Consider the following 24,010-nt stretch of genomic DNA (forward strand, 5'->3'; position numbering starts at 1 on the left):
GGTCATCGGTGGCAGCTAGGCGTTAGAACGCGACGATTGAGATAGCAAATGCAAGCTGCAGGGCTGCTGTAGGAAATGCAGGAATATGCTTCGCATCTGCATGCTCGACTTCATTCGAGCCAACTTGAACGTACCCGGGCAAGGAAACCCGAAATAATTGGCACCGCCACTGCGCTGACCTTCCCACGGCCGGACTCCCTCCTCCAGGGACTCCTACCACCCCCGCCCTCGTCCGCGATCTGAATCTGGACCCATGGCACCTCCACGCGTCCGTCGCGCCCACCGCGCCCAACCGGCACCCGATGAACAGTCCACGGAGCAACAACAACACAGTAGCAACAATGATGCCGACGAGGGCGAGACGATCTTCGTCGACCTCATCATGGGCACCCCGCTCTCGATGTTCGTTGAGAAAGACGTTCCCGATCGGGAGGCTATCGTCGAGTTGATCAACGTACGCACTTGCGCCAACTGTTCCTCAATGGACATCACGTTGATCGTGCTCGATGTTGACAGAATCATGGAGGCATCGTGGCGCCCGGCTACAGCGGCGTGTCGTATATCCTCGGTATGTCCGGTCCTTTGAAGGACACGAACATTTACCCGATATGATATGTCACCTGTAGTCGACCCTCAGCAAGAATCTGGTCAAAATCTGTACCGACAATACGTCGGGAAGAAGGGCAAGGTTGTCCTCGATGCTCGTTGGATCCAGGAATGCGTCAAAGCAGGCGCCCTGCAAACATTCCAGCACAACTGGGCGGGCTGCAAAGTGACTGGAACAGAAACGTACGTGCAGAGGTCAGTCAGAAACCGAGTTGCCATTGACGATATTTCCTAGCGTCGTTCCTCGGCCTACTCAACCTGTACCCGCTCCAGCCTCGATCCAGCCCGGTCCAACTACCTCGCCCTCTAACAGCTCCGAGGCCATACCACAAGCGATTCCTCCGTTGCAAACACAAACGGTTCCCGGTCCATCTCAGACCCAACCTCGTCGGCGGCGTACTGCGCAACGTCAACAACAAGCACAACCGACGCAAATCCAGCCAGCCGCGCCCATCCCCCAATCTCAAGCCCCACCACAACCACAACATCACCCGGTCCAGCCCGTACCCGGTCCCTCCATTCCGAACGTCGACCCTCAGCTCCAGCTCCCACAAGCACCTCCCCCTCACCAACCCCAGCCTCAGCCCCAGCCACATGTCGCCCACCACGCCCCTCCGCATCACATGCAAATCCCAGCCCCTCCTCCTCCGCACACCTTCTACCCTCAACTGTTCGTACCCCCTCCTGTCCCACATCAAGATCCCGCGGTGCCCACAGCGCAACACACCCACCCCTGGCATGGACACGTTGCCCCACACCAGATGCACCACCACCCCGGCCCGCACATGATGCCTGCCCGCCCTCCGGAATGGGGCGCATACCACCCTCAAGCCCAACCCCCTCCGCAAAACGCGAACCCTACTATGGTGGCACCTAGCCCGTACGACTACAGATACACCGATGACCGTACAGCCACTGGTGCACCCGCTCCATGGGTTAATGGGCCGAACGATTACTACGAAGAACCCGTAAGGACACCCCTTCCATCCGTGGCTCACACTCCATGGCATTATTATGCGTATACTCACAAAATCGATGACAGTACCACACCGCCTACCAAACTCAGGATCCGTACATGGAAGAACCTGCCCCCGACCCAGCTGCAGAAGCTGCAGCTCAACCCGAACAGCCTGATGTAGGAGTAGGACCCTCCTCAGAGCCTACCGACAAACCTCGCGGGCGGAAACGGGCACGCACACAGGTTCGCTCTCTATTGATGCAGCATATGCAGCGCCGACTCTTTTCATGTAGCCCGCCCCTGCACCTCCACCTACCGCGCTCGTGGCGAACCGGCGCAACCCGCCGCAGCGCTCGCCGACGCCTCCGACGCGTGTCATCAAGAGCACTTACGGCGGCAACCTCTTCACCTCCGATGACGTGCTCTACCTCAAAAAGTACATCGACTACTGCCAGGAACAAGGCCTCGTCCTCTCCCTGCGCGAGATTTGCGAACGTGTCGCGGTCAAGGCGCCTCACCACACGTACGTCCTCAGCCCTTCCTCGCGACGATTGCGCCCTCGTCCGAGGCTGAGTCGGATACACATTTAGGTTTTACTCATGGAGAAGGTATTGCAACAAGCACCAAATCCGGCTCGGCGGGTATGCCATGGACAACACTCGTGCTCAAGACGGCACGGCCCCCGACGGCGGAGACGAAGATATGATGCAAGACGGCGCCGACATGGACATGGACGAAGCGCCGTTTGGACCTGGGCCTTCCGCCCCCACCGCTGGTCCCTCTTCGTCCGTCCCTCGCCACGGTATGCCGATGGACATGGATCAGGACACGGACGGGCCCAGTGCCGCGATCGACTTCGGGGTGGGCATACCGACACTTGGTCATGGCATGACGCAGGGGGGCAGAGCGGGACCGGGAGGGCCTCAGAGGGACCGATCGCCAACGCCGCCCAAGGCGCTGTTCCGGAGCACGACGGGGAAGGGCGTCGCGTTCACCGAAGAGGACACGCAGTTCCTGGTCAGGTTTTACGAGTATCGGCAGTGAGTTTAAGTCTCCAATCTCGACGCTTGGGATTCCGTGCTGACTTCGATGGGCGTGGCAGGTCACAAGGACGGATGGATATGGTCGCCTTTTGGCGAGATGTTGCCACGAAGGTACGAGATCCTGGGTGACTTACGATCGCGATTGGACTGAGCTTGGCGCATCGTGTCGTAGGCTCCTCATCATTCCCGAGCGTCGTGGATGAAGTTCTGGCGAAGGCATAAGCACGAATTCTTCCGCTCGGCGGAAGACGCCCCGCTGCCTCAGGCGCCGGAGAAGAAGATGCGGTATAGCCATGCCGACGACGTCTTGCTCGCCAAGTTCTTCTTCCACCGGCCCGAGGGCACGAGCGATAAGATATTCCAGAACTTTGCGCGAGAGGTGCGAGCTCTTCACTCTTCTGTGCAAATCCATATGTTGAGGTCTCACTCGTTTTATAGCATCCTCATCATCCATGGAAAGGATGGCAGGAACATCATCGCATACACAAGGCCACCATCGATCATTATATCCAGAAGCTCCAGAAGGGAGAGAATATCGATGAGGAAGCCCCACCACCGAAATGATGTGTTGCACCTCATTGTATTTTTTGGCGTTGTACACACGCTCGTGCAACTTGGGCTTGCGCTTTCTGACCGTTCATCGACCTCGCGAGGCTCACAATCATGAGGGCGTCGTCAGATGTCACGGACGTCAACCTTACAAACAGGTGTCAAGGTGGACGCGGAGGGGCTGGAACAAGTTTCTGGGTGTGGTTGCTCACTCTACAGTCTAACCTCCTCTCGTACAGCGTCTGAGCATAAGCACCTGCAAGATGGAACCCGTTGACGACTTCGGCACCAATCGACATTCCCCGCATCGACCCAAACTTGGCAGACCGGGGGGGCCGTCTCGCTACCCAGATCTGTGCTTCGCGGATGGCAACGTCGCTGTCGTTGCTGGCGCCCAGTATTTTCTCGTTCATTCTGGTGTACTCTGTCGACACTCGGAGGTTCTAAGCTCGACGATCAAGGAAATCAGGGATCGAACCCCACCCACCACCGAAGAATACCCCGTTGTGCAATGCGACGACAGCGGAGATGATATGGCTTACTTCCTTGCCGCCATCTACGATGGAGTGTGAGACGCGGAAAGAGCTGATACAAGGCACAGCTAACCTCGTAGTCGTAGATCGGATATACGATGCGACGCTCACGATTTCGCGCGCGCCGCAGGCGTACTGAGGCTGTCGACCAAATATGACGTGAAGCACCTCCGGTCGGCTGTGCTCGCCGGGTTCGCGCGATCCTGGCCGAAGACCTTGGAGGAGTGGGAGACGAGGGAGATCGAGGCGACCAATCCGTCGGGGCTGTATGCGCCGTGCATATCGCTCCCGTACCCGATGTACTCTGCATCCTTCCTTCATGAAATCCGTCGCTGATGCTTCGTCCAGTCTCGTCATCAACCTCGCGCGGGAGGTCGGTGCGCCTGGCCTCCTCCCGTCGGCGTTCTACGACCTCTGCCGCTACCTCCCCAGCGAAGCTGCGTCGGGATACAAAGCGAACGATTCCAAACATCACCGTCTCGCGCAAGAGGACCTTCTCCGCATGCTGCAAGGCCGCGAACACGCCGCCCGCTTCCTCTCTACCTTCATCGTCAACGAGCTCGAGGGTCGCCAAGCGTCGGAAGAGTGCCTGAATCGGTTGTTGCTTTCAGCAGAGGGCGCGATAGTGAGACGCTCGGAGTGCACCATGGCGTTCGAAACGGTGACGTTCGAGCTCGTGCGGGACGTGAACGGGCTGGTGTGCAACCGCAACTCAGACGTGCTTTACGCGATCGGGCATAGTTTGATGTTGCAGACGAGAGACGTGAAGACGGGACATCCTTTGCAACCTCTTCCGCGCACGTGTGAGCCGTGCAGAATGGTGTATGCAGGAGTTGTCGACGATGCGAGAAGGGAATTGTGGAGTCTGCTGCCAACGTGGTTCGGGGTGGAGGTGGAGGATTGGCCTACGCGACCATGAGCATCCGCGATAGGCGATACATATACCGGCGTAGAGCTTTGGAAAATAGCGGATCAATGACTTGTTCCCTCTGGTACCGTGGTCATCGTTGTACCGTACTACGTAGAGAATTGTTCGGTCCGGAACAGGGGAAGATGGACGCGTCGGCTATTTCCCTGAGCGTGAAATAATTATAATGTGGGAGTGTCATGAGCGCGACCACGCTCGCCGCTTCGGCCTTGACATGGCTTCTCTATCCCATTATGTTGTCGCTGTACATGGTGGAGCAGGTTTTCATGACCCGAAACATGACAAAGTCATCAAGGAGAATATGAAGGCGTAGGTTGCCCTTTGTGTCCTTTGACACTGAAGCTAACCTCGGCGGTTCCTTGGTCAGCGCATGTTCCCGTGGCATCGACCTTCTGTCTAACGGATCCCAAGTAATTGACGCAGTCGAAGGCTCCATATCCATGTTAGAAGATACGGAATGTTTCAACGCAGGTAACTCCCGCGTATCCCAATCACCAATGCGTACAAAGTACTGACACTGCACAGGATACGGTTCGAACCTAACATGGGATGGCGGAGTGGAATGCGACGCATCTCTTATGGAAGGCACAACATGTGCCTTTGGAGCCGTTGGTGCCGTCTCTGGTCGGTAGATTTACTCCATGACAGCACCGTCACCGACAACACCCAAGGCATCAAGAACCCGATAACTGCCGCCCGTCGAGTGTTGGAACATTCGGGCGTGCAAGATAGACTTGGTCGAATTCCGCCACTGTACGCGCTTTCCTATATATCAAGATCGGCTCCCCTCAGATTCAAAAGTTTGCTAGTGTCCGCAGGTGCACATAACTACGCTGCTTCCCGCGGCTGTCTGGTGATCCCTCCGAACGAGTTGGTGTCAACGCGTGCGCAAGAAGAATGGAAGTATTGGAAAATTCTGGCTCAATCAAACGATACTGGAGACCCGATTCACGGCGGCGCTGGCCCATCTCGTCCCAGTGGACTTGATCTCCGCCAGGACACCGTTGGCGCGGTGGCGCTCTCGGAGAAAGGTGTTGCGGCGGGGGTTTCAAGGTGAATGATTCCTGCTCATCCCAAGGTCCCCATGTATCGATGCCTCCGGTACAGCGGCGGACTTCTCCTCAAGATGCCCGGGCGCATAGGCGAGGTTAGTTGCTATAACATGCGTCGCAGGAAAAGAACGTTGCTTATCAATGGCATGTTGACAGGCGGCTGTCTTCGGCGCTGGCTGCTGGGCAAGCCAATCCGATGATGGTGATGTCGTCGTTGCTTCCAGCGTATCCGGCATGTGTGTTCTGTGTGTTTCCATCGGCACTCGACTGACCGCATGAGCTCGTAGGCGCAGGGGAGCGAATCATACGGGCATCTGTTGCTCGAACCATATGCGAGAAATATCTGTTGGAGAATGAACCAGACGTCCATACAATATTGCAAGACGTGCTTGTTGAACCCGCGCATGGTACGCGTGAGGCATCACTGTTGCGCGTCATATCTCACCTGTTGTCTTTCCATAGAAACCCAATTCGGAAGCTGGGACGTGGGCGTGATAGTGATCACCAAAGACAGAGAGGAAAGCACTCGTGAGCTGCCTTTTTACTTTTAACGCTCATTGGTGACGCTTGAATCCGTAGCACATTTATGGTGTGCATTTACCACTCAGAGTATGGCGATAGCATATGCTTCGAGGCTCAATTCACGACCGAGAGTGAGTCATTTCGCCCCCTGCTATGACTACGCTGATCGGGTGCCATATGCAGACACGAGTTTTACGCCGGCCCGTATACGCGGGTCGCAGTGGGACTCGCTCGGTAACCATTGAAAGCTTACCGTTAGGTGCTGCTTGAACTCCTACTTCATCGGTCTTAGCTAATGATCGCGAGACGCATTGTCACACTCTCGTCGACTGCTGTAATCGTAATGACCTCTGCCCTTGCGTGCCGAGTAAGACTAACCACGTGGCCCAGATCTGAGATGGAGGAAATGCACCGCCACCTCTAGACAGAGCTTCTATGAGCACAGCCGCTTTGCTTGCACCACGTCACCACCTCCGCGCTCAATATTCTTGCTTTGCTCTTGCCTCTGTCACTGCTGCCGCGCTGTCTTGTGGAATGGCGGAAACGGACTACGACTTAATATCATCGTACGCTGGACTTTTGAGTCTTGCTGTGACATCGATTGTGGCTGGCTCGTATGGTTCTATTCCTGTGAGTCCTGGTCCGCCAGAGGTTCGCTCAACGCTAGCTTCAAGGTGAACGGTCCATGACGGGGTAGGCTTCAAAGCACAAGAAAGAAGGTGTCACGGGCGGAACGGAAGATGACGACGACGACGAAGATATCACTGATCGTCTTTCGTCGGAAGACGCCTGGCTGTTTCCTGTGGTCCGTGCATGTCCAGCAGTGTGCCACTTAAGGACCACATTAACGTTCAGTAGTTCGGATCCATCACGCTTTTTGGAATGTACCTTGTAGTGAAGTACCTTGGAAAGGAATGGATCAACTGGTTCCTCGGCTGGTACTTTGCGATCACTGGGGTGGCTAGCGTGTGGAAAGTGAGCAGGCGCTTTCATATCCATGGAACCCGCTCATTCGTCTCTTCAAGTCATCGATTGCGCTTTATCGATGGACAATAGGCGAAGAGCGCTGGAAGAAGTACGACAGGGTTCGTTTCCTTACGACAAAGGGTGGCAAAGGTGCGCGGTCAATACACATATCATTGGCCCGTCCTCGGCTGAGCACCCCATCCTTGTTCCAGAACTCCTATCGATATCTTTCCGCACACCTTCTTTTGTGCTGCTTCCACTCAGCGCCATCCCGTCGGTTCTATACTCCTTCCCCGAACTAGTACCCTCCCTTCTGGCCGCCGTCCACGCGCTGGCACCCACGGTTTTCCCTGACCTTTCAGAACAATTCTCCTCGACGAAGGATGCAAAGCGCTCCGCACTTCTGACGGACATCCTTGCGCTCTCTTTCTCCCACAATGCTCTTAGCCTGCTCAAGATTGACTCCTTCAAGACGGGCACGATCCTTCTTTCCGGCCTGTTCCTATATGACATTTGGTGGGTGTTCGGGACGGAAGTGGTGCGCGCTATATCAGAATCTGTATATTGCTTTCTCATTGACCTGCTGCGCAGATGGTGAAAGTTGCCACGAACCTCGACGTCCCCATTAAGCTTCTTTGGCCCAAGAGCCTGGTGTTCTCCACAGAACGCGGCTTCACCATGCTCGGCCTCGGCGACATCGTCATCCCGGGCACATTCATCGCGCTGGCACTGCGATATGACCACCACCGAGCTTCTCTCTCACAGGCTCAAAGCGGCGGTAAGCAGGTTTCCTGATATGCGTCCTATCACAGTGCGAAATGAACCTCGTTCAACCTGACCGATAGGTGGATACCCTAAGCCGTACTTCAATGCGGCGTTGCTTGCTTATGTCCTCGGGCTGGGCACGACGATGACGGTGATGCATGTGTTCCGCGCTGCGCAGCCGGCGCTACTATATCTCAGGTACGTTATACACCTCCTAGCAGCCACTGCGTGGTGGGCGTGGGCCATGACACGGCCTTCCGCGCGGGGGGTGGCCTTGTCGTAATGGTGCATAGTCCCACGACTCACGTCCTTCTTCTCCAGCCCGGCGTGCATCCTTTCGTTTTTCATAACCGCGTTCCGCACGTGTCAATTAAAAGAAGCATGGGCGTGGCATGACGAAGCACCGAAACCCGAGAAAGAGGGAGACTTGACCAAGGAACAGGTGGAGAAGAAGGACCAATAATCGATGTTGCGAGTGAGTGGACGCCCGCCATCAAGGTCGTCCGACACTGATGCTAACTCTTGCCGCTCGCCATTAGAACCTTAATCTTGACTGCAGTGCATAACGCCAATATCTATATCGCGTTACGCAATCCTATACCCGTGCAGCAAGTGACGCTTCGCTGGCCTCTCGAATGCGCCATGTCTGCACGTGGATAAAAACACCGCGCTTCTCAGTTCTCGTGGTCAAACGGAGAAGGAGACGTATCCGCACCAACTCATATGTGGCTAGCGCGTCCCGGTAGGAACTGAGAATGCCGTGCGCCGCAGCTCGGTCTTCCGCCGCGTCGATGAAAGCACTGATCTCGCTGTAAAAAGGGTCGTCCTGCGATTCAAACCCAATGCGACGTCAGAACGAAGTCGTCATATGACGCCCTCGTGCCACTGACGTTCTGGAAGGTATGGATCTCTGTGGATGAGGGTCAGACCGCATTAAGCTTTTGGGCGTCGTGAAAGGGTGGCACGCGTCCTCGTACCTTCTGCTTCTACCCCGGGACGCCGTACGGAGAGCATGGGCGAGATGCCGTAAGGGTTCACCAGCTTCATCTGGTAACCGTCCGCATACACCTCGAATTCGGTGGAATACGTGTTTCCTGCACGATGTGGGCCCCATGACGTTCACATTACCTGCACTGTCCTGGAGGGTTGACCCTTACCATGCAGGGCGATGACGTGCGTCAGGCTGCCCACCGCGCCGCCCTGGTACTTCCACGTCGCGGAAGTCATGCGCGGCACCCGGTTCGCGGTAGGGATGGCGTCCTCGTCGAATTGTTTCACGGACAGATGCCCTGGCGGCTCGCTGTGCTCCACGGTACGCGCATAGACGGAGGGCAGCACTACCTCACCCCCGAAGTACCGCGACAGATCGCCTATCGCAAAAAAGAAACATCAGTGTTCTGCCCCTCTTCTCCGCCACGCGTGTCCAAGCGACCACGATCAAAGGCTCATGGTGTACTTACAAAAATGGGTCGCCTGCTCCACGATGGCTGGATATGGGCAGGCCCACGTTAGTCCTAGTTCTGGGCAGCCCTGCGATGAGACGCCGCTATGCACTCACGTCCGCCCGATCGGGTTTTGTCCCACCATGCCTGTTCCGCGTTTCGAACCGCGGCGCAAGCACGAGTCGGAGCCACCACGCACCAATTTACGGGCCCACTCACTGAATATCGATTCGGGGGTGAGTTGGTCTCGGAGAAGGCTGGCGGTCGATGAAAGCGCCGGAAACTCACTAAGCCATCACGTATCTGGCGTTGGTGCCCATGACGGTGAGGCCGTTTTCGTCGATGATCGTCCTACGTTCCGTTGCTTAAACACCGGAGCGGTCGCAGCTGATGGGGCCTCGTGCACTCACTTCATCATCTGGACCGCTAAGGATCACACCATCGGGACGCGTCAGACCCCGCTTCTCGATCCGCAGCATGGGGGGAGGGGGGGTGAGGTATAGGCTTTTGACTTGCCTTTCAGGTAGCGCAGCATGTACCCCACTCCGACGAGCGTCCCGGCGGCCTCGAGGGCGGCTGCTACGCGGTGGCAGGCCGCTGGCTCGACGCTGCACACGGGCTTCTCGACGAAGAGGGGACAGCCGGGGAAGAGCTTGACCGCCTGCAGCTCGAGGTCTTGACCGGGAACATCCGTGCCCCTCGCGAACGGCGGGACTCCGAGGATGATCAGGCTGGGAGGGGGGGTTTACGCAGCGGTCGAGCTCGGGCTCTAGCGGGCAGGAGGGGCACGCACTTGGGAAGCTGATCGTCGGTGAGAGCGGCGCGAGCCTGCGTCAGGGAGTCGAATATCCCCGTGTCGCGGTAGTTGTCCGAGGCCGCGGAGGTCTGCTTCGTCTTCAGGGCGAGTTCGGCCCTCAGGACGTCCGGATCGACTATCGCGACGATGCGGAGCCGGTCACCCAGTTTCCTAGCCAGAGAGATAGATCAAGGTCAGGGTCGGGAGGTGGCCCGTGTCGCTCGGCGGGAGAGATGGCATCACTTCTCTAGACGTAAGGACTGTGTGCATGCGAAGAAACCGGTGGGATTCGGGTCAGATTACTCGGCGGGATGGGATCCAGTAGGATGATGCGCGGTGCCAAACTGGGCTGGGCGTGTAAGAGGAGGAGGGGGGACACGTACGTGGTTCCACGGGCCTTCCACTGACCCTGCGGATCGGAGGAGTGCAAGAGAGATCCCGTTTAGCGAGCTGCAGGGCGGTCTGCGTAACATCTTACCAAAGTTGATCTCCCCCGCGCCGATCAGGATGACGTTGAAGCGAGAGGCGTTCATTGTTACCGCGCTGGAGGCGCGTGTCTTACCGCGATGTTGAATAGCGGAAGTCGCCTACTCTGGTTCAGCCCTGAATAACGTCGGAAAGACGACGCGCGTCGATGATTAGATGAGGTGAGATCGAAGGCCATGCTCGCGGGCCGTTGATCCGGGATGCGAAAGAAGCGGTCTCGTATGCATGAACCCTAAGTTGGGACATGGGAAGTGCTCGGTTTAGGTACCCGCGGTGGGTTCCGGTGTCTTTGCAAAGCCATACATCAGCACTGACTCGCTGTAGACGCGCGACCTTTGTTCTCATGGACTGTCAAAGCAGAGATCGAACTCGAGCGCAAAAAACATCCGTATACCCGACCGGGATGATGACAGTCCTCAAGGAAACATGTGAAGCCAAGGACAATATCCTCCGCATCATGGATCATGATGTTGTGTCGCTGTAGAGCCGCGTAGAGGCACTCGTGATATTGCAACACAACGATACGGAGTGTAGCGAGAGCGGAGGATGTACCGTAAATGTACTTTCTTGTTCCGATCCATGCACGTCAAGTTCGTCATGGCTACCCCATGACGGGGGCTTCCATCCGTTCGCTGGACGCCTCTACTACCATTCCGCGGCGTCTATGTTGATATGGACGCGTGATCGCAACTCGGAGACACCCTAGATCCACGCATAAGATCTCTCTCCGAACACCGGGTCGCCCGTGATGTCGCTGCGAACGAGAGATGGGTAGATGGCTGTACTGTACATACGAAAGGGTTAGGTTCAGAAGGAGCTGCTGCTGCGTTTGGCGAGGATCAGGGAACCTGGATCTGTTTCTCTTGGTGGTGTGGGAGCCCTGGGCGAGCCTGAGAACGGATGGGGGGATCTGGGATTTTGGTTAGTCGCCGACGCTGCTGGTCCACCCCCATCCTGGTCCTGGTCCTGCGATGGCATGAGGGGTGAGTATGGCGTAGTGGCTGGCAGAGGATAGGTTTAAACGAGATCCTGACCTGCCACGAGATGGTTAACCTCCTCGGCGTCGTCCCTCCTCACCCGGGAAAAAAAAAGCAGATGCTCTGGGTCTAAAGCGAACGCGGCCTCGGGGTGGAACGTTCAGCGGGGACGAAAAGTCGAAAGGATGGCGCCATTCTTGGGTGACGGGTAAAAAATATCGAGGGGCTGTCTTCTTCTGGCCCTTTACTTTACTTGTTCTTATGTATACCGTGTGAGAGCGGCGAGTGCGCCCAGAGGGAACGGGCGCGCGTGCAGTCGGCCCGCCGCCAGGGCGTTCTGCGCCCAAATGCTCCCCCCCCCATGTTCAGAATCGCCCAGGGAACACTGCGTCCGACATGGACGGAAGAAAAGGAACGAGCCGAGACATCGGAAGCTTTTGGCGCCTGTGATCGCGAGCAGGTGGTTTTTGTTTTTTTGGGTGCGTTGGGCAGGGGTGCGCGGGTGCGATGGGCGGATGAGGAAGGTTAGAAGACGTTTGGAAGAAGGAAAGGAAGGGGGGCACGAGGCTTGGGGGAAGCGCGTTCCGGTCGGCTCGGGAGGGTTCTCACGTCGCAGCCCAGCGAGCCAGCCTTTCCCCCCTCCTCCCCCCACCTCCTCCTCCTCGTAGAGACCATACGGAGAGCACATCAAAGCTCGGAACGGCGTTGTCGTTCGCTTCGGTTGCGGCAGCGGAAATGTCGTGAAGAGACGAGCGGACCTCTTGAGACGCAGGAGGGGAGGGGATGGCGGTCTCGCTCCGCTCGCTCGTCCCGAGTTGCCTGAGAGCCACTCCCAGCGCCCGCTGCGCCCAGCTGCCAGTCGATCTTCCGGGGCCTTCGCGGGCCAGTCCGAGAAGGCGCTCTCCCCCCCGCGGTGCCTTTTCCGGGTTCGCCCTTCCCAGGCGCGACAAAGGAAAAGAAGGGGGGGAGAAGGGAGGGGCGGCGGCGCGCGAAAGGGGCTCGGGATATTCCCTTAATGGAGGGATTTGGTTTGATGGAAAGGGACCCCGGACAGTGGGGGATTTCTTTGATGAATACGGAGTTTTTAGGGGAGGAGAGGGGCTTTGCCATCAGTGAAATTCGGGATATTATGAGGTGATGGCATTTCGAGTCCTTAGCGCTTCACGGGGTTGGAGGAGAGGAGTCATAGGACCATGATGAACATACATACAGAGAGGGTATGTATGCAGAGATCTTCAGCAGGCTTCAGGGCGGGTCGACGCAAGGGAAGTGCATGTGGCGTTCCGCCGGGACACCGGCGTACGTTACCTTTACAAACCAAACACTCTTTTTCGTGAGAATTCTTCTCTCGCTGGCGGCCCACGTTCTGCCGAAGTTCTTCGGTCGGACGTTCGGAATTTTGAGTTCGCTGGCTGGTTTTAAAAATACTTGTGTATAAAACAGCGGGTCTAAACCGCGTTAGGAGGTGGGGCGTCGGGACCGGGGGCGTTACGCGTGGTGGTGATTTTTCACAAAGGTGGGTTCGGACGAACAGAAAGTTGTGGGAGGGTTGGCTGATAACAATCGTTGAGTCTAGGACGAGAGGATGAGGAGCGGTTTGGCGTAAGGTCCGTCCGAGAGAGAAGTACTGGTCGAGCCCGGGTCACCGTACCATGCGGTAGAAACGCAGAATTTTACCCCGCCCCGGGCTGTCGAAGCGCTCAAGGCGAGTCACACGCACGCACACAAAGGAGAGCGTATTACGGTGGATGCGTGCTCGCGCGCTTCGCGATGGAACCACACTCCGTCGCTGGCAGAGAAAAGGGGGTCAGATGATCCGTTAGGGCCGCGATGTGGCGCGCGAGCGAGAGGGGAGAGTTGTTCGTTTGCTTTGGGCGCTCCGCTTAACACCGTCCCGCGGATTGGCCAGAGGGTGGAAGATCAGTCCCACAGACGGATGCTGGGAATCAGAAAGTAGTGAATCATGTACGATGTACGTACGGAGAGATCGAGGGCGACAGCGAGTCGTCGCGATCATTGCGCTGCTGTTCCCGGCGCTGCAGATCAACGCCAGCGAGTAATACTCACGGTGTGTCATGCAAGCGGGAGCAGCGTTGCTCCTTCGAGGGGAACACAATGCACATCGATCCGGTGCCTCGCCGCCCCCCTTCGATGTCATGCCTGTTTTTCTTTTCGAGGAGCGCTGCGGGAGCTCGTCCCCGCTCGGTCGCACACCCCTCGGCCGTCACCGTAGCTTGGCGACCTGGGCTGGATCAGACGGGGCTGGATGAATATTCAGGGAAAAATGATCATGAACAGGGCGTGCTGCTATAGATCGGGCGGGACGATCTCAGATGCCGAAGATGCGCGGGTGGAGGACCCCGGACAGTGTCATGGCTCACGGGATGGGGGTTTGGGTATGGCGCGAGCGGGGCGAGGGAGGGCGTGCTCGTGCTGGACCACGGCCTCGAGGGGCATCACAATGAATTGGGTCGGATGCACGGTGCAGCAGGGGGGGCGAGGGCGGAAAGGGGGGACGCGAACTGGGGAAGGGGAAGGGGGGGCGTGTGTTTGGGCCGTGCAAACATCGGAGAGGTGGGGCGCATGTTCCGGGAGCCGCGTTGCAGCGCTGCCCTGGTCGTCGGACTGGCCCCGTCCTGCAAAGAGCGACCAGTGCGTCGACCGCGAGCTCAGCCCCCTCCGCCCGTGCTCCGTCTGCCTGCGCTGCCCCTGATCCGCCGCCATTTTTGAGCAGATTACTACCCTCGACGTCCCCAGCAACCCTCCTCGCTCATCGCCACGCCCAGTGCCCGCCCTCACCCGCCCCGCGCGCACTACATGGACCACGCCCCGCCCGTGCTCTTCGACGAGCTCGAGCCCGGCCGTCCCTGGTCGCCCGCCCGACGCCCGACGCTCAACACCACCGCCGCCCCCTCCCTCTCCGCCGCACTCAGCTCCCCCGGCGCCCTCGACCTCAGCCCCCAGGGCCCGCCCTCCCACCAGGCCCACTGGCCGCAGTCCCTCCCCGCCACCTCGCCCCTCCAGGCCCTCCCCGGCCCGTTCTACCCTCTCCACCCTCATCAGACCGGCGGCCCTCACCATCGCGCCAGCCCGCCCCCGCAGCACCCCGACGACTGGGGCCACATCTTCTCCGCCCCGCTCGACCCCGCGATGTTCCAGGCGCTCGCCGCGAGCGGTGTGATTCCAGGCGGAGGAGGAGGAGGAGGAGGAGGAGGGGTAACAACACCCTCGTCCCTTCCCGCCGGTGCTGCGCGCCATCGCCCCCACCCCAACGGCCCGCACCCGCACCAACACCAACAACACCATCCCGCATATCAGCAGCAACAGCACAACCCGGCGTGGCCGGCTCAGCCGTATCCGTCGTCGTACGCGATGCAGCAGAACATGAGCGCCCCGTCGGGCGGGCCGTACAGGGTCCGCAAGGGCTCGGTCGGCATGGCCGCCGCCGCCGCCGCCCAGCCGTACGCGCGCCACGCGAGCCGCCGGTCGGACGGGAACATCGTCGGCCCCGATCTGCTGGGAAACGTCGTCGTCGTCGGCTCGCCGTACGCGGACCACAACAACCACAACGGCGGCGGTGGCTTTGGACCGCACTCCCGGCGCTCCTCGTCCGGGGACGATGGAGGCGGCGGCGGGTTTCATCCCGGCTCGGTGCCGGGGAGCTTCGACCACTATCGGGGTACCGGCGGCGGCGATCGGCCGCCGGCGGGCGTGCACCCGAGTTTGTGGATGTCGCCCGCGTCGTCCGCGAGCCCGAGCCTCGCGGCGTCGCCCGTCACGGGGCCTTACGGATCCGTGAACGCGCTCATGATGTCGCAGCAGCAGCAGCAGCCACGCTCGCACTCGGACGGGAACGGCAACACGCCAACACACAACGGCGCTGGCGGTGCGTCCTCTCCCGTCGCTTCTTCTTTACGCGGCGGTCGTCATGCTCAGAGCGGATCGTCGAACGGCGCCGCTGCTACTACAGACTCCACGTCGTCCAGCTACCCCGTCACGCCGATCGACCCGAAGCAGTCGCCGCTCTTTCCCGACGTGTCCGCGGACGCGCTGCTCGGCGCCGGCGGCGGCGGCGGCTTGCTGCTCGGCGCGGGCGGATCGCCGCCGGAGTTGCTGCAGGAGATCTCGGACGCGGATCTGGAGGGGATCGATCCGGAGCAGCTGGCGCAGGACGATCCGGCGACGGCGCAGGCGCTCAAGATGTACCGCGCGGGGATGACGCCGCAGATGGATAATTTGACGTGGAGGATGAAGGCGCTCGCGCTGAAGAGGAAGAAGGAGGACGAGGTGAAGATGATGGCGTATATCGCGGAGGGTGGGGTGGGAGGAGGAGCGGGGGGTGGGGAGGGAGAGAAGCAGCAGCAGCAGCAGCAGCAGCAGGCGGATGGGGAGGAGAAGGAGGAAGTGCAGGTGAAGACGGAGTCGGAGGGGTCGGACGGTGCTAGGGGCCGGACGATGAGCAAGGGCAAGGGCAAAGTGAGCATCGTCGGCTTTGATGGCAAGAACCAGGACGGGGATGACGACGTGTGCGTATCTTTTTCCTATCGTTTTTTTACCTTTTTTTGCCTCGATTATTTGCGCCATCGTTTCTGACTGACGGCCGATTGTATGCGTCGATAGCGAGGACAGGATGGACTGGAGGACGATCAGCCGCTCGCGTTCGCGCGTGCCGATGGACTGGAAGTCGTCCTCGCGCTCGCGCTCGCGCGCTCCCGGCGCCAAAATGTTCGACGAGCCCGGCACTTTCCACTTCCCGACCGACGGCGAGGCGACGGTCAAGATCGAGGAGACGCAGTTCCAGTTCCCGCTCCTGGACGGCGGCGACGCGGGCACGTCGCCGCCCGCGATCCCTATCGGCCGACGGAGCCCGGCCCACACGCTCTCCCTCCACGGCGACCTGCACACCGTGTACGAGGGCGGAGAGAGCCTGCACGACATCGTCGGCCCGTCGCCGCACCAGCAGCACCAGCAGCACCCGCAGCAGCAACACCACCACGCCCGCTTCTCGCAGCCGTACGTCGGCAGCTTGCCCACCTACGGCACGCACTTTGGCGCGCACCCGTCGTCGCTGCCCGCGCACGGCTTCCACGGCCCGCTCCGGATGCCCGCGCACGCGCACCACGTGAACGTGAAGATGGAGCCGGCGGCGCTGGCGTTCCCGCGCCACGTGCGCAAGACGAGCTTTGACCATACCGTCGCGCGCGAGGGCATCTTCCAGGGCGTGACGGGCAGGCACCAGGTCGACGGGAAGCCGCGGTCGCCGGATAGCTTGGTGGGCACGAAGCGACCCGCGGACGCGCCGCATGCGGAGAGCATGCTGCGCGGCGATCTGCCGGAGATGACGATCGACACGAACGTGCCGAGCGAGCATCAGCATCAACAGCAGCACCAGCAGCAGCAGCAGCAGCAGGAGAGGCAGAGCCCGTTCCCGAGCTCGTCGTTCAATTTTTCGTTTCCGACCCCGGAGAGTTATGCGTATGGGCTCGCGGTCGGTGGTGGTGGTGGAGGAGGGGGGGAGGCCTCGCCGCAGACGGATTTCAGCTCGATGTTGCCGACGCCGGAGGATGGAAGGCCGGGCGCGGGCGCGATGCTGTCGCACTCGTTGCCGTATTCGCCGCTGAGCGGGTCGCCGCGGATCGCGCACGACGGGCTGTCGGTCGCGGCGGCGAACGCGTCGGCGGTGATCGGCGACAATTACGCGTCGCTCGGGTCGGTGGAGGATTACCAGCAGATGATGAACTTTGTTTATCCGTACGGAGGAGGTGGGGGAGGGGGAGGGGAGCCGCCGTATACGCACGTGGATCCGACGCAGATATTGACGCATGCGAGTTTTCATGCGAGCCCGGGGAGCGACGGGTGGGGTCCGAGCGTCGCGTCGAGCGCGACGGCGAGTCCGGAGCCGTATACGAGTAACGGGTCGACGCCGCCGTCGGCGGCGGAGGGGTCGTCGTCTGCGAACGTGTCGCGCAATAATTCGAGCCGGAGGGTCGCGCCGGCGAGGCACTCGGAAGGGGGAGGGGGAGGGGGAGGGGGGCCGGCGAGGGGCGGCGCGACGAGGAAGAAGTCGGCGCCGACGGTGAGCTTGAACGGGTCGAGCGAGCTGAGGAGTTCGACGAGTACGCCGGATTATGCGACGGCGAGGGGAGGGGGCGGGGGTGGGAGCGGGGGTGGGGGCGCGGGCGGGAGTAAAGGGGGCGAGGACGAGCCGCCGCCGACGGTGTGTACGAATTGTCAGACGACGAATACGCCGCTGTGGAGGCGGGATCCGTCTGGTCAGCCGCTGTGTAAGTGGATCCAGCGGCTGATTTACTTTCATCGTGATGCTCATTTTTTCGATCGCGTTGCAGGTAACGCATGTGGTCTGTTCTATGTAAGTTTTTTCATCTCGCCGGCGCCCAATCCAGGATAAATGTCTAATGGCCTGATCAGAAACTGCACGGTGTCGTGCGCCCACTCTCTTTGAAGACCGACGTCATAAAGAAACGGTGAGCAGCGATTTTTTTAAAAATTCTACTTCCCCACGAGGCGCAATATTGACCCACGTTTGACTTTCGCAGAAACAGAGCATCTGGCGCCCCGCAAAGCGCGACGACCCGCAAAGCCGCGAACGGGTTACCCAAGGTACCCGCAGGCACGAGACCGCGGTCGGCGACGACGGGCAACGCGCCCATCTCGCTGCCTGGACGACCTCCGGCGGGGATACCGATCGCTATGAAGCGACAACGACGGACTTCCAATGCGGTCCCCCCGCCGTCTTCCTACAAGACGGACGATACCGCGGTATAACACCCCCCCCCCCCCACCGCAAGTCCCCCCACCCCTACCCCCCTTCCTTGTTCTCCACCACAAATCAATGTGTAACAGTGTGCATGCTTTCCACCTGGTGTATTTGTCTGCCCTTGACGTCTTTTTTTCTGTTTCTTCCCTTCCTCATCCCCCTGGGGCCGCCGCTATATGCTTGCCAACCATGCATCCACTCCCTTGTCTTTGCTTTAATGATGTTGTGGTTGTGTACGACCAACACGAACCGATAGAGTAGCCAGTTAGAGATGTAACACGGGCGGGTGACAATCAATACATGACGAGACGAGCTTCGAGCGTCTAAATCTATCCCAGGCAGCTCGCGTTATAGCCGTGGGCGTGGGCGTGGCCGGAGCGCCGCAAGGAAGAGTAAATTCCCTCCCTCCTCTGCGATATCTCTAGATCATCGTTTTTTCTGGCCCGTATCGCCCACCCTGTCTTCGGTATTCCGCCCGACGCCACGGTCGCCGGTGCCGCCCAGCTCGTTCCCGTCGGGGCTGGCGCCGGTGGCGAGCAACGACTCCCGGACGGTGACCCGACGCGTCTCGCGGACGGACTTGGACTTTGAGCAGGCGCTGCGGGGGGAGGGGACGGTGCAGTTGAAGGAGGGGCTGGACATCAACGCGCTGGGGACGGTTGACAGCCCCGGGCCGTCGCCCAAGACGCCGCTCTCGCCTCCGAACCACCGACCAAGGGGGCCGCGCATCGGCGTCACCCCGTCCACGCCCACCGTCGAGCCCCCCACCCCGTCCCCCGCGTCTGCCGGCCCCGCCGTCGGACAGCACACGATACGCAAGCTGCCGTCGCCACCGTCCAGCACCTCCACGGAGGTCTTCTACGACGCCGAGGATGCCGACCTCCCGACGAAGCGTCGCTCCATGTACCGCTCCCAGGGCACCGCCAGCAGCCCCGACCTCGCCACCCTCGTGAGGAAGGCCAAGGAGCGCGGGACGACGTACGATCGCAGCAAGGACGCCCGCGAACAAAACAAGGACCCCGCCCCGCCTCTGCCGTCCTCCTCGTCGTCGAGCACCGGCACCTCGACGACGCGCCCGCGATCGTCTACGCAATCGCCGGGGACGGCGCGACTTCGGCGCGCGGACCACCCCGTCCCTGCAAGCCCTACCATCTACGACTGGGCAGGCAGTCCCAAGCCCAAGGTCCCCGCCAAAGATTACGGCACCATCAAGGTGCGATAAAAACGGGTTTCTTTTTGCTTGCTGTATACCTCTTTGTCATGCCGACCTCTCTCCATTGCTCCAGCCTTCTATGCACAATCCCAAGTCGATGAGGTCAAAGACGACGGCCTTCTTCGGTAGGATGTTGGGGCAGGGTACCGTCAGGGACCGTTCTGTAAGCCGTCTATTCCTGTTCGGGATCATCAGAGTGCGGCTGATAGAGCGCCCAGCAGCAACGGATGGACCTTCCTTCGCCAACTTCCTTATCATCCTCTATGACCATCCCCGCCTTGTCCTCATCGTCGTCCTCCATCCCTACCCCCGCCCGAGAGGGGAGAAGGCTGCCGATCAAGTCTCCCGTGAAGGACGTCTTCGGTGACGCGCTCGCTCCGACGCCCACCCCCAATATGGGCAAACCTCTTCCTCCCATCCAGAACGGTCGCTCGACGTCGGACGATTTCGATGCCGACGATCACTCCTTTGTCCAGGTCGAGCAGCCCTCTCAGTACATCGAGGACCCACCCGTCGCTTTGTCGTCCAAGACCATCACCAAGTCCACCGTACGTCGTCTACCCGAGCTTCCGAGCATCAACGCGACGAAGCGGAGAAGCATGAGCGTCAGCGAGTTCGAACTGAAGCAGGCCATGGCCCAGGCATCCTCCTCCACGCCGCTCCCAGAGTCATCTCCGGTCAAGGACCGAAAGCCTCGCAGGCCGGAGGAGAAGCGCTCGTGGGACTCCCGCATCAATGGGATGATCACCGACCTGAAGGGCGAGCTGTCCCAGTTGGAGAGCATCTCGTCGGGGTCGCTGGACCTGAAGGATCCGTCCACCCCTGCCCGCAGGGCGGCGCTCCATCGGGCACAGACGGATAGTCCTACCGCGTCGTCCAGGAGGACCACGTTGGACTCCCTTGCGTCGTCGCCTGGTCCGTCCACGCCCGTGGTCAAGCTCGATCCTCCAGCTTCTCAGGAGGGCGCTGCGGGCTCGCAGAGATCCTCGCAGGAGAACGCGGAGATACTCGACATCACCGACGTCCCGCCGCGCACGACTTCTCTGCAGACGCCGCCACGACACCGATCCGGATCCAACTCTACCGAATCGTGGCGCCATGGCATGGGCAAGAACGTGCCGCGCACGATGAGATCGTACACGGCGGACGCGCCTTCCGCCGTGGCCGCGGGGAATCATCAAGCCGCAAACTCCCGTCTTCGCGTGCAGCATCGGTCTGCCGCGTCCAGTTCTGAGCCTTCGTTGATTTCCGCGGGCGACGAAGGGGGTCGAACATGTAAACATCGTTTCGGTTTTGGTCGACGTTTGAACTGACTTTGGCTTGGTTTTTTTCCCCCAGTGTCGCCTCTGATGTCGATCAAGGCGCAACATGAACTCGCTCAGAGCGAATTGTCCCTCAATCGATACGCGTCCAATCCCTCCCTGGGTAAATCGGATGAAACGTCCGGTGACATGGAGGCAAGGGGCAAGGAACTGGCTGCAAGGTGCTACAGGGAGGACGAGACCTTCTTGCCGCGGGAAAAGATTGCGGAATGGCTTGGTGGGCAGTAAGTGCATCCGATCAACGGAAGGCGCAGACGTTGACGATTCTCGTTGCAGGAGCCCGATCAACGCGGTCGCGTTGCGCTATTACATGGACTACTTTGATTTCTCGGGGCTGCGGCTCGATAATGCCTTCCGAAAACTATGTGGCAAGCTGTACCTCAAGGCCGAGACCCAGCAGGTTGACCGTATCCTGGAACAGTTCAGTATTCGGTATCACGAGTGCAATCCGGATAACCTGTTCGGCAAGGCGAGTAAGTACACAGCATGTTCGCCACCTTCTACCTCGTTTGATTTGAACTCGTTAGGCGTGGTGCATGCGACCACATACTCGCTGCTGTTGCTCAACACCGACCTCCACGTTGCCGACCTCGCGACGCGCATGTCCCGCAGCCAGTTCGTGCGGAACACCCTGGAGGCCATCCTGATGGACCTCCGGCACGAACGCTCCCCCGGCGGTATCTCGACCCCAGATCTCGTCGACGATGCGAGCAGCATCCGCGACGGCAGCGACACGAACACGACCGCGGGCACGCCGCAGCCGCGCCAGAAGCGGAGCGGCAGCATCGCGAGCTGGAACAGCGTGACGAGGGACGTGATGGCCTCGCCTGGGGCGTCGATGAAGAGCTACCCGGTGTCGGTGCAGGGCGACGCGCAGGACCCGGCTAGCTTGAGTAACAGTACGGCTTCCGTGCCGATGGGCTCTGGCTCGGGCGTGGGCGGCGGTAGCTCTGGTATGGGCAGTAGCTCCGGTGTGGGGAGCAGTTCGGATGGCAGAGTTGGGCGTAATTCGAGCTCGGTGTCTGTGGTCTATAACCGCGCCTGGGAGGCCGAGATGGAGATACTGCTGAAGGTCAGTTCCAGAAACCTGTGCGCAAATACGCCCATTTGACGTCGGCTTCTAGGATATTTACAACGCCGTCAAAACGCAACAGATCCTGCAGCCGCTCGGCAGTTCTCTTGCGGCGCGTAGCTCAACGTCGTCGCTGACGCCTGGGACTCCCATGATGAGGCACCGTGCTGGTGGCAGGCAGCCTGACCGGCTGGCCACGCTCAAACGCGGAAGCATACGAGGACTTTCGACTCTTCTTGGTGCTCAGGCTGGAGTTAGTCCATACAGCAGTAACAGCAGCATCGACGGGCGCGTCAGTCCTTCGCCCAGCTTTGCTAGCCACGAGGTGAGCACATTGCCACAAATGCTCGGATGAAAGCTCATAACCGTCGTGCAGGCATTCCTGGCCCCTACTCTTGGTTTTGCATCCAACCTTTCCCATACTATCATTCGCGAAGCCCAGGAGGACGACGATCGCAGTCACCACAGTCAGGACTCCATATCGACGGATATCAGTATCACAGACGAGGAGCTTGCCCTTCTGGGCGCCCCGTGGGCCAAAGAAGGTATGCTCTGTCGGAAACACTACTGGGAGGCCACCGGCAAGAAGTCCAAGTCGAGGAACTGGATGGACGTCTTCGTCGTCATACAGAAGGGCGAGCTGAACATGTTCGTGTTCGGCGAGCATCACGGAGGAGGTTCCAGCGTGGTTGGTGGGGGTAACTGGCTTGTGAGTTCATCGCATTGGTTGCGGTGTTTGGGTTTCTTCATCTCACACCTCTTCACGCAGGAAAATGCCCAACCCGTCGGCACGATCCAACTGGCGCATTCTCTTGCGCACGCCTTGCCACCTCCAGGGTATAACAGGGAACGACCCCACTGCATGGTTCTTACACTTGCGAACGGAGGAGTGTACTTCTTCCAGGCGGGCACCGAAGAGCTCGTGAACGAGTGGGTTTCGACGTGCAACTACTGGGCTGCTCGGCAAAGTAAGGAGCCTTTGGCCGGCGGCGTGTCGAACATGGAGTACGGCTGGAACCGCGTCGTCGAAATGGCCACCCATGGACGCTCCATGTCCGAAGATCAGAACACTCGTGAAAACGATACGATGAGCGTCCGAAGCGGACGCAGCACGCGTAGCAAATTCGGGCGCAAAGACAACGCTGCTACGATGCGCACGTCGCCCTGGTCGGATCGCGTCTTCATCAATGACTGGAAACCACCGATGCCGTCAACGGTGCCAAGTAGCCATGATGAGGAGGCTCAGTTGGATGCCCTCAAAAAGCATGTTGCTGCCCTCAAAAACGACTTGAAGGGTCACAACAACCTCCGGGAACCGATGACTGCGCTGGTAAGTCCATGCCCTTGCTCACTCAGTTTATTGGCTCCTTGGGCTGACCTCCGATATAGTACCAGCCGCGATCCGCGAATGCGACCAGAGCCCAGAACAACTGGGAGAAAAAGTCGCAGTATCTTCTCACTGAGATCGTGAAGTACGAGTCGTACATCGAATCCCTACAGTCCGCGATGGCGCTCCGGTTGAAGAAGCGGGGCGAGAAGGCTCTCGACAAAGCTCTCTCGCAGCCTGATCCAAGCGAGGAAATCACCGGGTCGAAATGGAAGGGCTATCCTGACCAGGAAACGATCATGGAGAGCGAAGAGCCCCCGGCCACTCCTACCGTGTCGCAGCACCACCATCGCAGAGAGACAGCAGAAGGCCGCGCCTCTGGATAAACCTTCCGTTGATCCTCCTCCCATCTTGCCATTCTGTTTCCCCTTTTCACTCTCGAGATAATGGCCTTATTTGATATACATATTTGTCGCGGATACTCAGGGCGACTGTTCACTGATCTTGCATCCTTCATCCGCTGGCTATCGCATCCCTTTTGACGTATCGTATCGCAATGCTTTCATCCTACATCATGGCAGTACCTGTGTACAAACAGCGGGTGGAGTTGTATTGTATATATTGGAAGCTTTGTTTAATTTAGGCGCCTTCTCCATCGTCGAAGCTGGCCCGTAG

The 24,010-nt window shown here is 59.6% G+C and overlaps 7 protein-coding genes across 7 annotated transcripts; 6 read left to right on the forward strand and 1 right to left on the reverse strand.

Annotated features, from left to right (window-relative positions):
- Positions 1-253: 253 nt before the first annotated feature.
- Positions 254-3,171, forward strand: PUNSTDRAFT_111685 (uncharacterized protein; the record flags this gene model as incomplete). Its single annotated transcript, XM_007381045.1, has 10 exons — positions 254-454; positions 517-568; positions 627-789; positions 842-1,574; positions 1,649-1,807; positions 1,858-2,087; positions 2,155-2,604; positions 2,667-2,718; positions 2,780-2,986; positions 3,046-3,171. The coding sequence occupies 10 exons, from the start codon at positions 254-256 to the stop codon at positions 3,169-3,171; spliced, it is 2,373 nt and encodes a 790-aa protein (XP_007381107.1).
- A 248-nt stretch (positions 3,172-3,419) lies between these two features.
- On the forward strand, positions 3,420-4,608 carry PUNSTDRAFT_98737 (uncharacterized protein; the record flags this gene model as incomplete). The annotated part of the gene is made up of 3 exons (XM_007381046.1): positions 3,420-3,724; positions 3,776-3,988; positions 4,038-4,608. 3 exons carry the CDS (start codon positions 3,420-3,422, stop codon positions 4,606-4,608), a joined length of 1,089 nt encoding a protein of 362 aa, XP_007381108.1.
- Positions 4,609-4,831: 223 nt separating this feature from the next.
- On the forward strand, positions 4,832-6,545 carry PUNSTDRAFT_98740 (N-terminal nucleophile aminohydrolase; the record flags this gene model as incomplete). Its single annotated transcript, XM_007381047.1, has 11 exons — positions 4,832-4,926; positions 4,985-5,088; positions 5,143-5,241; positions 5,289-5,370; positions 5,419-5,670; positions 5,725-5,764; positions 5,826-5,905; positions 5,957-6,076; positions 6,132-6,197; positions 6,249-6,322; positions 6,375-6,545. 8 exons carry the CDS (start codon positions 4,832-4,834, stop codon positions 6,024-6,026), a joined length of 822 nt encoding a protein of 273 aa, XP_007381109.1. The 3' UTR covers positions 6,027-6,076; positions 6,132-6,197; positions 6,249-6,322; positions 6,375-6,545.
- A 180-nt stretch (positions 6,546-6,725) lies between these two features.
- PUNSTDRAFT_131744 (uncharacterized protein) lies at positions 6,726-8,385 on the forward strand (the record flags this gene model as incomplete). The annotated part of the gene is made up of 8 exons (XM_007381048.1): positions 6,726-6,821; positions 6,889-6,996; positions 7,050-7,166; positions 7,217-7,307; positions 7,370-7,695; positions 7,749-7,935; positions 8,003-8,120; positions 8,244-8,385. The coding sequence occupies 8 exons, from the start codon at positions 6,726-6,728 to the stop codon at positions 8,383-8,385; spliced, it is 1,185 nt and encodes a 394-aa protein (XP_007381110.1).
- A 132-nt stretch (positions 8,386-8,517) lies between these two features.
- Positions 8,518-10,783, reverse strand: PUNSTDRAFT_98745 (uncharacterized protein; the record flags this gene model as incomplete). Its single annotated transcript, XM_007381049.1, has 15 exons — positions 10,639-10,783; positions 10,544-10,569; positions 10,404-10,420; positions 10,158-10,331; positions 9,881-10,095; positions 9,775-9,790; positions 9,653-9,715; positions 9,564-9,582; positions 9,481-9,511; positions 9,383-9,409; positions 9,080-9,292; positions 8,900-9,016; positions 8,813-8,832; positions 8,638-8,748; positions 8,518-8,568 (listed from the first exon to the last, which is right to left on the reverse strand). The coding sequence occupies exons 1-15, from the start codon at positions 10,691-10,693 to the stop codon at positions 8,518-8,520; spliced, it is 1,155 nt and encodes a 384-aa protein (XP_007381111.1). The 5' UTR covers positions 10,694-10,783.
- A 3,996-nt stretch (positions 10,784-14,779) lies between these two features.
- Positions 14,780-18,696, forward strand: PUNSTDRAFT_83261 (uncharacterized protein). The gene is made up of 5 exons (XM_007381050.1): positions 14,780-16,149; positions 16,244-17,907; positions 17,971-17,993; positions 18,053-18,108; positions 18,181-18,696. Exons 1-5 carry the CDS (start codon positions 14,996-14,998, stop codon positions 18,407-18,409), a joined length of 3,126 nt encoding a protein of 1,041 aa, XP_007381112.1. The 5' UTR covers positions 14,780-14,995; the 3' UTR covers positions 18,410-18,696.
- A 154-nt stretch (positions 18,697-18,850) lies between these two features.
- PUNSTDRAFT_83262 (uncharacterized protein) lies at positions 18,851-23,986 on the forward strand. The gene is made up of 10 exons (XM_007381051.1): positions 18,851-19,614; positions 19,688-19,777; positions 19,836-20,904; positions 20,953-21,160; positions 21,213-21,409; positions 21,464-22,008; positions 22,061-22,333; positions 22,385-22,717; positions 22,778-23,338; positions 23,398-23,986. Exons 1-10 carry the CDS (start codon positions 19,303-19,305, stop codon positions 23,719-23,721), a joined length of 3,912 nt encoding a protein of 1,303 aa, XP_007381113.1. The 5' UTR covers positions 18,851-19,302; the 3' UTR covers positions 23,722-23,986.
- Positions 23,987-24,010: the final 24 nt, after the last annotated feature.

The sequence above is a fragment of the Punctularia strigosozonata genome, assembly GCF_000264995.1.
Source record: "Punctularia strigosozonata HHB-11173 SS5 unplaced genomic scaffold PUNSTscaffold_3, whole genome shotgun sequence".
NCBI lineage: Eukaryota > Fungi > Basidiomycota > Agaricomycetes > Corticiales > Punctulariaceae > Punctularia > Punctularia strigosozonata.